A 12,516-nucleotide genomic window follows, 5' to 3' on the forward strand; every position below is an offset into this window, starting at 1 on the left:
CTGCCACCCATGTTGCTTACACCGCAGGCGTCTCTTGAGTGGTGGGGGGGTGGCTGGGACGCAGGCCCCGCAGCTTGCTGGGGTTGTCCGTCGCGGCACCTCGATGCGAGGTTTGTAAACGTGGATAGGGAAGAGGGAGCGAATCGGTGCAACGGTTCCGAGGACAGGATGGCTCTGGCGGCTCTGCCTGCCCTGGACCGTTGCTGTGACAGCCTGGAGCCGTGTGCGTTACTCCATGGCTAGCTGTGATGGCTCAAACCCGCCCCGCAACGACAGCACATAAAGTTGGACTTGGCAGTACCATGGTGTTAGACCAAAGTAGCCACGGGCTTTGTGCCCGGCACAGATAGGCAGGCAGGAGAGGCTGTACTCCGTACTCTGCTCCAGCGCTCAGCCAATAAAACAGGGAATTTACTCCCCATTTACAGACTCTGAAGGTGATGCCTTCGGGCCAAGGAAGCAATTCTGTGCTGCGTTTTGCATGCTTTTTACTAAAAATGTTTTTTCCTATCAGCTAAAAAAAAAAAGGGCTTTTTACGTCCCTCTTTGGGCTCAGCTCCCGTCCCTGCTGGTGGCAACTTTTTGCTTTCAGTTGAAATGTATCTCACTGCAGCTGTGCTTCAATACCAATGTGATCTGTGCGCGGGATTAGGGTCACACACATACAGTCTGAACGGAGCCTGGCTAGGTGCCCGATTCCCATTAGTTGTCATTCTAAGGGAATTTGGATCTCGAAACTACTCAAACCTGCGTTAATGTAACCACCGGTTGAACACTGGACCGTTTTTCCACTGGGTAATCTGCTTTTTGCAGAGTTTTTTGTTTGCGGTGTCCTTTTTGCTGTTCAGGGGACAGCCTAATGTGATGCTTTCTGCAATAAGTCATCTCCGTGTATGAGACCCCTGAGCTCTGCACGGCTGTGAGGGTAGAGAACTCGGCTGTGAAGCTCTCTGCTCTCTTTTTTTTTTTTTTTTTTTTTAAAAACACAGGAGAGAAGGTAATTGTGAAAGAAGCCAGTGGGAAGGTGTTCCTGCAATGTGTAACAGGCAGCCAAAGTCAAGTCATATGGCTGAAAGATGGGAACAGGATAGGAGACACAACACAGCTGGACTTGGGTGCAGTTTACAATGATCCCAGAGGCATCTATACATGTGAAACGGAAAGCGACAAGAAAAGCAGCTCTCTCCAGGTGCACTATCGAAGTAAGTGTTGCAAAGCTGCTTTCTAGAGCCAGAACTGCTTGGAGTTTTCAACCTAGGCAAATTTTTGAGGGCGCTACTGATTTCCCAGATTTGAGGGTGGTTCCACCAGTTTGTTGAAATCCCGAGGGCTCCCGTGCTGTGTCGCCCTCGGGAACAGCCAAGCTGCGCGTTCCCCAGGAGAGCTCTACAGCCTCACTTAGTGCTGTAACCTGGCACTCATACTGCCTCATTGCTAGCCACTCGCTGGCCCTGCTGTGGCTGAGCGCTTTGGGCTCAGACTGACCCTGGCAGCAGGGCAGAGGCGGCCAAGGGGCAGGGGCCTGGTCATGGCCTTGCTTTCATTGTCTGTGTCCTTTTGGGCTTCCAGTGTGCCAGAACTGCATCGAAGTGGACGCTCCCACCATCTCGGGGATCGTGATCGCAGATGTCATTGCCACCGTCTTCCTGGCGGTCGCTGTGTATTGCATCACTGGCCATGACAAGGGACGCATGTCGCGAGGTGAGGGGAGAGCCCCGCTGGCTGCCCGCGGGTGAGGAAGGGAGGTGCCTGGGCGTCTCTAGGAGCTGCGTGGTACCTAGGGGCTTTCCGTCACTGCCCACAGAGCCCACTCGCTGCAGGCAGCAGCCAGCACACAGCGTGACTAGGGTAGGGATCCGTGCGTGCGCTCCGTGCACCCTTCCTGCCCCTAGCTCGGCTTCCTAGGAGAAGCCACTGACTGCACAAAGTTCACCAAAACATCATCCCAGGGACAGCAGCTGGTGGCACAGCGACATCTGAGGTCTTGCAGGGGCTTTCCACCCAGCCTCCCAGAGGAAGTAACAGCACGGGGCTGAAAGAGGCCGGCCGCTTGGGTCTGTTTGCAAATGTTCATTGCGCTACCAGACTCCCCTGATCCTTGACCTCTTTCTTTCTTCATTTAGCTTCTGACAGGCAGAACCTGATCGCCAACGAGCAGCTCTACCAGGTGAGCATGGGCGTGCAGGCACGCGTGTGTGTGTGCAGGGGCTTCACCTCTGTGTGGCGGGGCTGGCACGGCCATGACAGCGAAGCCACTGGGAGATACTTGATGCCTCAAGGCACTCAGCCGCGCTGGAGATTTGCTCTCTGCTGGGGCGTTCGCAGCTGCGTCCCCCTGAGTGATCCAGAAGATGGGGCAAGCTCAGCTGCCTCCTGCCTCTTACTCTCTGGGATTGTTAAGTTCAGGGAGGGGCGGGTAAAGCTTGCCAAAAGCTTGGCAAAGAAGGCTGGGCCAGCTTCCCCTGTGCCCTCCCTCCCGGGGCTGGACAGACGCGGTTGTAGCTTGTCTTGTCTTTATTTCCTCCTAGCCCCTTGGCGAGCGGGACGATGGACAGTACAGCCGGCTGGCACCTGCCAAGGCCCGCAAGTGAAGTGGGAAGGAAGATGCTGGGGCCTGTGGCTCCTTCACACTGGGAGTGATATTGCAACAAAGCCACCGCCAGTGCCTTTGGGAGCTCAGTGCTGGCAGAGAAAGTGGGGGTTTTTTTCACCGAGAGCGCCCTCCGGCTCCTTGCCAGAATGGGCTGCTTGTAGCACTCTGCTTTTTCCATGACCTCTTGCACTTCTGTTTCCCTCTCATTAAAGATCAGCCTATCTCATAGCCTCCCTGCTCTGTCGGTTGTCTTGAGGCCTGGGGAGCTCTGCGGTCGCTGGGGAAGGTGTGATGCCATCTGCCTGGATCCCTGAAGAACCGTAAGGCTCCTGTCTATCCCAGTAGGACACTGCTCTGCCAGTGCAGGCAGGTACCCGTGGCTGTACCACTCCTCTGTGCCAGGATCCAAATGACATTTGGGTCCATTGCTGAAGCTGGGGATGGGGGACCTTGTGAAGGGAGAGGGTTGCTGCCCCTGAGAGTAGCAGAGCTTTGTCTCATTTAACTCCCCTTCCAGAACGTGGAGTGGGGACACCAGGAGCACAGCGGCACTCAGCAGGGTCTGTGTCACCCCTGCAAAGCACCTGCGTGCCCCAGTCCCCTGGACAGAGCTGGGGGGCTGGCGGGAGGGAGGACCGGGGGATGTTTCCCCTGCACATGCAGGGCTTGGCATCTAATCATGGTCTCCAAACCGCAGAGGCTTGCCAGGTCCTTGGCGCCCAGCCAGCCTGCGAGTTGCCCCCACACTTAGGGGAGCGAAGCATGAGCAAAGCAGCAAGTGGCACCGGCTCCCCAGAAGAGCTCATGGCAGCCGGGCCCAAAGACGAAATGGAAACAGCGGAGGGAACAAAAATTGCAGCAGAGAGTGTGCAAAACACGTGGTAGTGGAGTTGGCCAGGCAGTGAAGGCCAGAGGCAGTCCAGACTCCTCTGGTGTTCTTGGGAGGCTCCCCCACCCTCCTCTGCCTCCACAGCCCCCCGAGAGTGACTCGCCTTTGTGACCAGGCATTGGCCGGGCCCAAAGACGAAATGGAAACAGCGGAGGGAACAAAAATTGCAGCAGAGAGTGTGCAAAACACGTGGTAGTGGAGTTGGCCAGGCAGTGAAGGCCAGAGGCAGTCCAGACTCCTCTGGTGTTCTTGGGAGGCTCCCCCACCCTCCTCTGCCTCCACAGCCCCCCGAGAGTGACTCGCCTTTGTGACCAGGCATTGGCAACCCTTTTTTGAGGCTCACTAGCCATCCCAGTGTGCTGAGCACAGGATGCAATCGAGCAGACTTCCAGAGCCCTTCCCAGCTCAACCACCTTTCCAGATGCTGAGCCGCACTGGGTGTCCCCACACCAACCCAGCTCCTCCTAGCAAGGTCCCCACTCCCCAGTCCGAGAGTGACTCGCCTTTGTGACCAGGCATTGGCAACCCTTTTTTGAGGCTCACTAGCCATCCCAGTGTGCTGAGCACAGGATGCAATCGAGCAGACTTCCAGAGCCCTTCCCAGCTCAACCACCTTTCCAGATGCTGAGCCGCACTGGGTGTCCCCACACCAACCCAGCTCCTCCTAGCAAGGTCCCCACTCCCCAGTGCTCAGCAAAACAGGAGGCAGAGAGCAGACGGGATCGGCTAGGGGTTAGAAACCTCAGAAACCAGGTCACCCTCCGTGTGCCAGTTGCACACACCTGTAGGTTGTGTTTTCTGGCTTTTCTGAGAATCTGGGTGATGGGCTTTAGAGAGCACCAGGCTGTGAATTGACTTGTGACTCGGTGGTGTAAAGTAAGCACCAAAAGAGTTGACACTCAGTAAAAACTGGCTGGAAATCTGTGACGCATCTGACATGGCAAACAACACCTAGGCTGTGCAAAGCGGTGGGTGCACCCCACGTGCTCTTACAGGAACTGGTGTGTGATCAGCCTTGCGGACAGTGAACAAGAAAAGGACCTGCTTTCCTATGGTGTCGGCTCTTTACGCAACAACATTTTGCTCTTCACAGGAGCAGAATAATGTCTTAGTTGGCTTTTCCGCTCTAATCTCCTCCAGTGAAGGGTGAGCCTGATATGGTCACTGCAGGTAGAATATGCCAATGGCCACCTGTGGTCTGCAAAGCCATCTGTGTAGGACCTTGTAAGAAAAGCGACCAGCAGACTGCATAGTTCATAGAGCTTTCATCACCATCAGATTTCAAAGCAATGAGCAAAGGTGGTTAACCACACCTGAAGAACAGGAGAAACCTGAACTGGAGCGGGTGAGTGTGCGCTGCACAAATCAAAGAGGCAGCAGGGGCATCATTTACAATTTGTCTCTTCGTGAGAGGTTCCTCAGCGCCTCACCCGTGGGAGGACAAAAATATTTCTACCGTGCAGCTAAGCACAGCGGCAGAGAGATGTTGTCACTCGGTGGGCACTGATCCCACTGAGATAAGGAGAGCGTGGGATGGCACTGGTTGGGGCAAACACCAGGCAAACGTGCAGCCCCATAAGCGGTGGCAGAAGCACGGGGGTGTAGCCTGAAACAAAATTTAGACCTCATACACCCAGAGTGGTCTGAGCTTCTTGCATCCCATTCGTGGCGATGGGCTGCGTGGCTGGGCTGAGCAAGCGTCCCTGGAGCAGTGATGTTCTGCAGAAGCTGAGAATGTGTCCCAGAGTGGATTTAGAGCTGCTGGGGGCTACTGCTCTTTGTATCTTGCAATCTCCCTCCTAGATGTTTAGTGCCTTGTATGGTAAGCCCAGCTGTGCTGCCTTTATAACCACATCCTGCAGGGTAAGCGCAGCAATGCGCAGCGTGAAACTTGCCGGGTGCTCATCTCCCCATGCCGAAACTCAAGGGTTAAACCACTCCCAGCCCCCACCACTGCTGCTGTTTCCTTGCTTCAGAGCTGGTGCTCTGCAGAGCAACAGAAATGTGGCTCACTCAGCCAGTGTGAGACCAGAAACGTTCCCAGGCATCACAGCATCTCTTGGGCCCTTCTCTTTAAGTTGCTACCTGCCGCATTAACTGGTGCTTTAGGTAACCACGGCTTTTAAAATCAGGCAGATTTAAAATCTGGGTGCATGACACAGCAGCTATTTCACTTGCCTCCAGACAGCAGCCCCAGACCCGCCCCCCAGCTCCTGTTGACCCCTAAAATGCTCCCAGGCCCCACTCTCCGAGGCACGGCAGTGTGTTTTCGTACGAGTAGTTGTCCTCCCCCATCCTGGCACAGCCTGCTCCCAAAGCCCTCGTAGGCTGATGCATGGGGAGTCAACACAGACCCGCAGAAACTCCCTGTCTCGGACTACTCCTGACCTGGGAGCTCCCCTTAACAAAAACTGGTTTTCTTTAACAGAGACAAACACACAGGGGAAATCTTCTCCAGTGCATACCTTGGGGTGCTGTCTCCCATTTTATTAATATATTACAATTTTTAAATGTATATAAAAAAGTTAAGCCGGACCTTTTCCAACAGCAAAGCCGCCTTTCTGGCAGACCTCAGGTTACAGAGCTGAAATGGGGAGAGAAAGGGCGGCAGCAAAGGACAAATCACAGGAGTCTCCAAGAGTGATTGCTCTGGGAAATGAAACTCCACCAGCAAATGTATTTGTACACCCCTTAGGGTACAGCACACTCAAAGAAATGTGTTTATCCTGGACTACACTATAGAATATCAGTTACAATGGAGTCTATGAAGCCTCTGGGATGAGGACAGCCTAGCAAAAGGGTTTGGTGTTCTCTTGGATTTTGTAGGTCCCAGGCTTTATCTCTGTGGCCCCACACATTCATTTCAGTTCCAGTGAACAAGCTGTTTCAGAGCAGAGTGCCCTGGGGCTGAGCCAAAGGGTCTCGGTTCCAATCTGGGAAACACAAAAATCCCTGTTGTGCTGTCTCAGACTGCAAAGCTGCTACTCATTGCTAAGTGGGTGTTCAAATCTTAGCTGAAATATCTAAGAAAGAGCCCCACTATTTAATAACAACGACGCTTTAGGCCAAGCACTTACATTTCCTAACAGGAGGCTTTCAGATGGCTTGGGAAGGCGCCAGATCTTCATGTGACCCTATGAGGACGTTCTGCCAAAGGTGCAAAACGTAAAGGTCGCTGGATACAAAGTGGAACTCAGCCCCACTCATTTCCTACAGAAGAAGGGCCGGGGGACAGATGGGCCAGTCTGCATGTACTGGTAGGAGTGCTTCTCATTTTTTTAAAAGGAAAACTTCTTTTTTGACTGAAGTATTTTCATTCAAAGCAGTGGCTTTTCTATGAAAATGTACCATTTTGCTTTTAACATGCTGACTGCCTCTGTTCCTTTTGTTACAATCCTGGGCAGCAAAACAAAGATAAGCTATGAACATGTGAGCAGAGCAAGGTCAGAGACCAGTCACTCTGAGAAGGACCCACTCTTTGCCCACTAGCTAGCCCAGGAGGCACAAGGAGCAAGTGGAGGCACCCAGGGCAGAAATTAAATGGGAGGGAAAACCAGAGCACGCAACTGGAGCAGAGAGAGAAGTGTGAGGGTTAAGGAGGCCAGGAACCACAAGTGAGGCTGCAGTCCTTTAATGAGAAGGAAAACTTCTCTTGCGAGCGTGCTCATTTGTTTCTTTTCCCTCACGTCAAACCAGAAGCTGAAGAAAGACATCAGGGTGCCTGTCCTGCGTAGCCGCCTGGCTTGCCCCAAAATGCCTGGGCCTCAGCAGGCCTGCAGAGAACCGGTACCAAGCTGGGTAGAAGCGCTTAGCCCCTCTGCTGCTGTTTTCCAGCCTGTCATCTGTGGGAATTTCAGAAGCCCCTGGATTCCAGGCCTGCATACACTTCCCGTTGGCCTTTCCGGATGGGCTGTGGGAACAGCAGAGATGTTAGTTCGGGAATCCTTATTAACACACCCTCAAACGACGCCAGAGTCTTGGTCCACGCAATACAAGGAGAAAACCACAACAGAGAGAACAGGTGTAGTGCCGCTCTGGTAGCGTGCTCCAGAAGCTGCAGTTCTGCTCCCGACTCTTTGTGTCAGCATCGGGAGAAGGGGCTGCACCCTCACCACCTTTTTTCTCTGCTCCCAGGAAAGCCTGGAGGTTGACTGGATGCTTCTTCAAAGGAGCAAAATGGATAAATGCTACAATTGACAGCTCTGGCTATCCCTCCCCAACCAGCAAAGAGAGATGGAAAAAACCACAGGTTCTGCATACCTCATAGTCCGGGTTTGGAACAGGGGGAGGACGCTGCATCTTCTGACCTGCAACAGAGGCAAAGAAAGGTCATCCTTGGTGATGATTCGTGTAACATGGCACGAGGGACTTTCATGGAGATGATCCCAGGGTAATGCATACCATGGCTCAACTTGCATGGCTTTTACTATGAGCTGAGAGCTTTTAAAGACCCAAGTGCTGCAGGCAGGAGGCCGCATAAGCACAGGCCCAGGCCACAGCTCCACAATATGGATAGCAGATATATACTCCTCTGCCTCAGCAAGCTGCACGGGCATGAGTGCATCATCACAGTTCTGCTGAACCCAGCACACAACATGTGCAGTAAGAACCCAACAGGGAATTTAGACTTGCTGAAAGAGTTCTATCATCTTTGTGGAGGCCAGTGGAAAAGTGGCCATGCCTGATCTGTGCAAAAGCCGGCTGGCGAGCATCCATGGTACTTCTCTGACCGGCAGCCTCCTGGTGCAAATGTCATCGTCAACATTTCTTGAACAAATCTGAACCAGCATCGTGAGGTAACCACCCTGCATCACTTTACCCTGGCATTTATAAGCCATAAGCCCCGCTGCTGGACCCACTGGGTTACCAAACCACAGCCTCAGAAGCCAGAAATTCAAATGTATAGTTTTAAAAACAGCACGATTTCTAATCACATCTTCTGTATGCGGGCCTCATTCTTGGTCTTGGATTGCCTGAGACAGCAGCTGAACGGGCCAGGGCCAGGGCCAGGCTGGGTTCGCAGCTACACTTGCAAGCTGAGCATCTGCCGTATGGAGTTTGCTTCAGCACAGACTCAATGCTGCTGCACAGCAGCTTGTGAAATGGTTTCCCGTGGGCAGGAAGCCTTTGACACAACACGGCAGCAGCACCCACCCCATACAAGAAGGCAGCCCGGAGCAACAGATGCGGCAAGCAGGAGCACTCTTTGGTGAGGTCTTGGTAGCTTGGGGGGAACAGAGGATGCTCTTGCCCCTGCGGATGCTCAGCAGGGGCAAGTGCTTAACTTAGTGCTTAGCGGACATCATGGGGAGCAGAGACGCCTGACGTGGCTCTTACCTCGTGGCCGACTGCCAGCACCAGCACTCGCTCTCCCTTTCCGGTCTTTGCTGAAGTAATAGACCAGAATCAGCACCCCTAAGGTGATGAGAAGATCGGCAGTGATGATCCCCGTCACTGCCAAGGCATCCAGCTCCTCGCAGTTTGTGCACACTGCCAGGAGGAGAGATGAAGGTGCTTAGAGATGGGCACTCTTCCTTTCCAGCAAGCACTCATCTGCTTAGTGCTAGCAGAAAAGATACAGTTCTGGATGGGAAGGAGAAAAGAGCAAGCAGAAAGGAAGGGGGACAGCACAGGCCATCCTGTCCACCCCGCCACTTCAGTCTGAAACAGACACAGACCAGGACCTGGTGTGTGCAACCTCCTCCGCTTCCCTCTGCTGTTTGCACGGCCTGAGCCAAAGGGTGCAAAACAGCTCCCAGCTCATTGCCCCCCTCTGCCTATGCTGGACTCTACCTCCTGACTGCAGAGCTGCTGCCCAAACTTCCAATGGCTCAGAGGCTGAAATCGCCCTGTTAGGGTGGAGGTAAACTCCCCCCGGTTGATGGGTCACAGAAACCAGGCTGTGTGCTCCAGATGGGAGGCTTCCACTTAGCAAGAGAAGAAATGCCTTTGGCCTTTGTGACAGACATTACTCTTGCTGTGTAGCACGGCAGAAGCTCTATAAAATAGATCACACACTGTATATGTGGGAACCATAGATATGCAACAAGCTTGAAGACAGCAGAAGGGAAACGCAGAGAGAGCAGGGAGCTTCCTTTTGCCAAAAATGTGCTCTTGGACTCTTTTACTGCCCACGCAGAGTGGGAAGGGCCTCAGCAGAATCGCACTCACCCAGCCCAGCAGCACTGAAAATCGGGTCTCAGCTCTTAGTATCTGTCACTGAAATGTGTAGACTTTATCTTTAGCCCATAGACTGAGTGCTTTTTCACTCACCTCTGGCATTCAGGTACAGTTCATACTTCTTACCACCTGACGAACAACTCACATTGGCAGGAGAGCTGTCGTGATTCTCTATAACATACTTCGTCTCACTGCTGGCTAGTTTTGTCCCAGTTAACTCCCAGGCTATGCTGCCTTCAGTTAATGGACATGTGATTGTCACCGTCGTTCCGGAAATCTCCACCAGGAATTCTTTATTGGAAGATGGGCCAACGAGAAAGGAAACCAGCATTACAAGCGGCTTCTGAGCAGGTTTCCCTGCCCGCCCTTGATCCCACCATGACAATTTGCTCTGCGAGATCTTTGATGTCGTGGTGTAATGTAAATTCCCTGTGTATGTGTCTTCTGCACGCATGTTCTCCTTGAGTTTTTCACACTGATTCTTTGCAACACCAAACAATATCAAAATACCATCACAGAGTATTAACTTCATGTCAGAGAGCCTGGCCACCTGCCATTCATCATTCTGTTTACCCATCAGCTTGCTGGTCTCTGCAAATTGCCAACCCTGCTTGGAGACCACTAACAGTAATTAGGGGCAATGCGTTACAGCTGATTTTTCTCATCAGTGATGACAGTAGCAACTAACAAACAGGAAACTTTTTCCTCCTAAAATACTGCTTGAACTCAAATATTTCTATCTGCCTTTTTGTCCTCAGTTGTGAGGGATCTGCAGTCTTTATATCGTGCTAAGTAGTTAAGAAAGCTGGTAAAATACACTTACCCCCCTGTGCTTCGGTATCGTCTGCAAAGGAGAGAATAATAAGTGTTAACAAATCAGCCCGCTATTACCTTACTGCTTGTTGCTGTGGGAAAATGCCCAGCCCTGCTTGGGGATCACTAGCAGTAATTAGGGAGAATTCCTGACAGCCAATTTTTCCAACCAGTGAGATCAGTAACAATTAATGAACAGGGAATTTTTCCGATCCTGCAATATTTGCAAAAGTCAAGTATTTCTATTTGACTTTTAGTCCTCACTTGTGAGGCATAGTTGGTCTTTTTATCATACTAAATAGTTAAGAATGCTGGTAAAATAGACTTACCCTGCTGAGCTGTGGTGCCAACTACAAAAGAAAGAATAATAAGTGTTAAGTAATTTAGCTACTGATACCACACACCTTTCCTACTTCAAGGGTATCCTTTCTGAACTCAGCTGCTTGAAAGAGATGTTTGCTCCCATATTTGTGCTAAAGGCATTAGAAGCATTCTGTTAGCTGAGACAGGATGTTGTTTTGAAATGAAGTCTTTTCCTTTGGCAGCCATTTTTAACACGGACTAACGCAGAATGGAAATCTGAATAATTTTCCGACACAGTTTAGAGAAAGGGTTATCGCAAGCTGTACACCCAACAATTTTGCTTTATTATCATGGCCCAAAGACTGCTGGAAAATCATGCCTGGTTTCTGCAGTAAGAACCACTGTCCTCCGCAAGAGTGTTCTCGCTGGAGGATTGGACCCTGATGCTTGATTTAATGCTGTAAAGCAGTTTATCTATGTGATTTTTCTCTCTTGGTAGGAAACAAGTAGCTCCACTGAAGTCTTTGGAGGTGGAGTATTACAGAAACAGTTTTTTAGGAGGTCTGAATCAGACTTGTGATTTACTTTACAGACATTTGTCGATAGAAAGTAACATAAGTAAATAAAGGAATGACCTGTATTCATGTGTTCAGCACTGTTGTCTCATCCCTGGTAATGGTTGCTTTACAGTAGGAGTTACTTGTAACAGAATCGTAGATTTGAAATTCCACAAGCATAGGACTTGGCTGGAGAGAAGGTGATCTGATGCTTTTTTCTTTATATAAGATGGATTTAAATTTGAAAAAAAGAACTGGCCATTGCTAAACTGAATGTTTTCAATCTTCTCAAAGAATAGCAGTTGGTGTTTGCTGTACGTTGGCAGAGTAGCTGTAGTCTTATTGTAGTATCTTTTAATTATCTTTCAAACTTATCTCTCATAGTTACCAGCTGCTTTATAGTCTTTACAGATGCTCTGCACTTCATCCTAAACCAGTTTTCTAAATGCTGGTCAGTTCAAACGTGGAAATGGCTACCACTCCCATGCTTTCACAGTGAATCTGAACTGAAGTTATTCACCCATGATCACAAAATGGTTTAAGAAAAGTGCATGAATACAGCATAAGCAAAAATTCACTAGGGACCTTAGGTTCTTTTCTCTAGGTTGGATTCCTATTTCTCTGTCCCTGCGACCTGCACCCTGAGGGGAACGCTCACTCTGGAGAGCGGCAGCTCCACAGGCACTGTACATGCCACTTGCAGAAGATGTGGGTGCAGGTACTTTACGAAACCAGTCGCACCTCCCTATCCTTTCTCCTCTGCAGCCCCCGGGCAGCCACCCTTCTGATCCCCATGGGCTTCTGACCGGCTGTACTCACCCACACACAGCAGCAGGCCCAGGAGAGGCAAGGACCACTCCAACCTCATCCTTGCGTTCCTCCTTCTCTTGCTCGCCTCTACCACATCAGATTGGCATCACTGAGGCTGGCTGCATGGGAAGAAAGAACACAGTGGCTTTTCAAGTTCTTGCTTACAAGAAAAAGGCCCAGATTTTTTCCCAGAACTGTGTACAGCGACGAGCTGAGCAGCGCTGGGGAGACTCACCGTTTCCAGCGAAACCTGCAAGCAGCCAAGAAAGACACAGAACACGTATGATAAAATAAGCCCACGTCAGGAAGTGCAGAGGCTCAAAACGTCTTCACGGAACGTCATTGACAGCAAGGGGTGGCTGCTCTGCACC

The 12,516-nt window shown here is 51.2% G+C and overlaps 2 protein-coding genes across 2 annotated transcripts; one reads left to right on the top strand and one right to left on the bottom strand.

Annotated features, from left to right (window-relative positions):
* Positions 1-989: 989 nt before the first annotated feature.
* Positions 990-2,591, top strand: CD3D (CD3d molecule, delta (CD3-TCR complex); the record flags this gene model as incomplete). Its single annotated transcript, XM_010291074.1, has 4 exons — positions 990-1,202; positions 1,570-1,701; positions 2,124-2,167; positions 2,529-2,591. Coding segments are annotated over 4 exons (452 nt in total), but the record flags the coding sequence as incomplete, so codon positions are not given.
* A 4,744-nt stretch (positions 2,592-7,335) lies between these two features.
* CD3E (CD3e molecule, epsilon (CD3-TCR complex)) lies at positions 7,336-12,203 on the bottom strand. Its single transcript, XM_010291073.1, has 7 exons — positions 12,155-12,203; positions 10,805-10,825; positions 10,486-10,506; positions 9,756-9,953; positions 8,820-8,972; positions 7,743-7,789; positions 7,336-7,392 (listed from the first exon to the last, which is right to left on the bottom strand). Exons 1-7 carry the CDS (start codon positions 12,201-12,203, stop codon positions 7,336-7,338), a joined length of 546 nt encoding a protein of 181 aa, XP_010289375.1.
* Positions 12,204-12,516: the final 313 nt, after the last annotated feature.

This window comes from Phaethon lepturus, unplaced genomic scaffold (genome assembly GCF_000687285.1).
Source record: "Phaethon lepturus isolate BGI_N335 unplaced genomic scaffold, ASM68728v1 scaffold44247, whole genome shotgun sequence".
Taxonomy (NCBI): Eukaryota; Metazoa; Chordata; class Aves; order Phaethontiformes; family Phaethontidae; genus Phaethon; species Phaethon lepturus.

Coding starts and splice junctions, on each gene's coding strand:
- CD3E (XM_010291073.1), bottom strand. CDS start 12,203: ATGAGGTTGGAGTGGTCCTTGCCTCTCCTGGGCCTGCTGCTGTGTGTG. Junction 9,954..10,485: donor CGATACCGAAGCACAGGGGG/GTAAGTGTATTT, acceptor CTTCCAATAAAG/AATTCCTGGTGGAGATTTCC. Junction 8,973..9,755: donor ACTGTACCTGAATGCCAGAG/GTGAGTGAAAAA, acceptor TCCTCCTGGCAG/TGTGCACAAACTGCGAGGAG.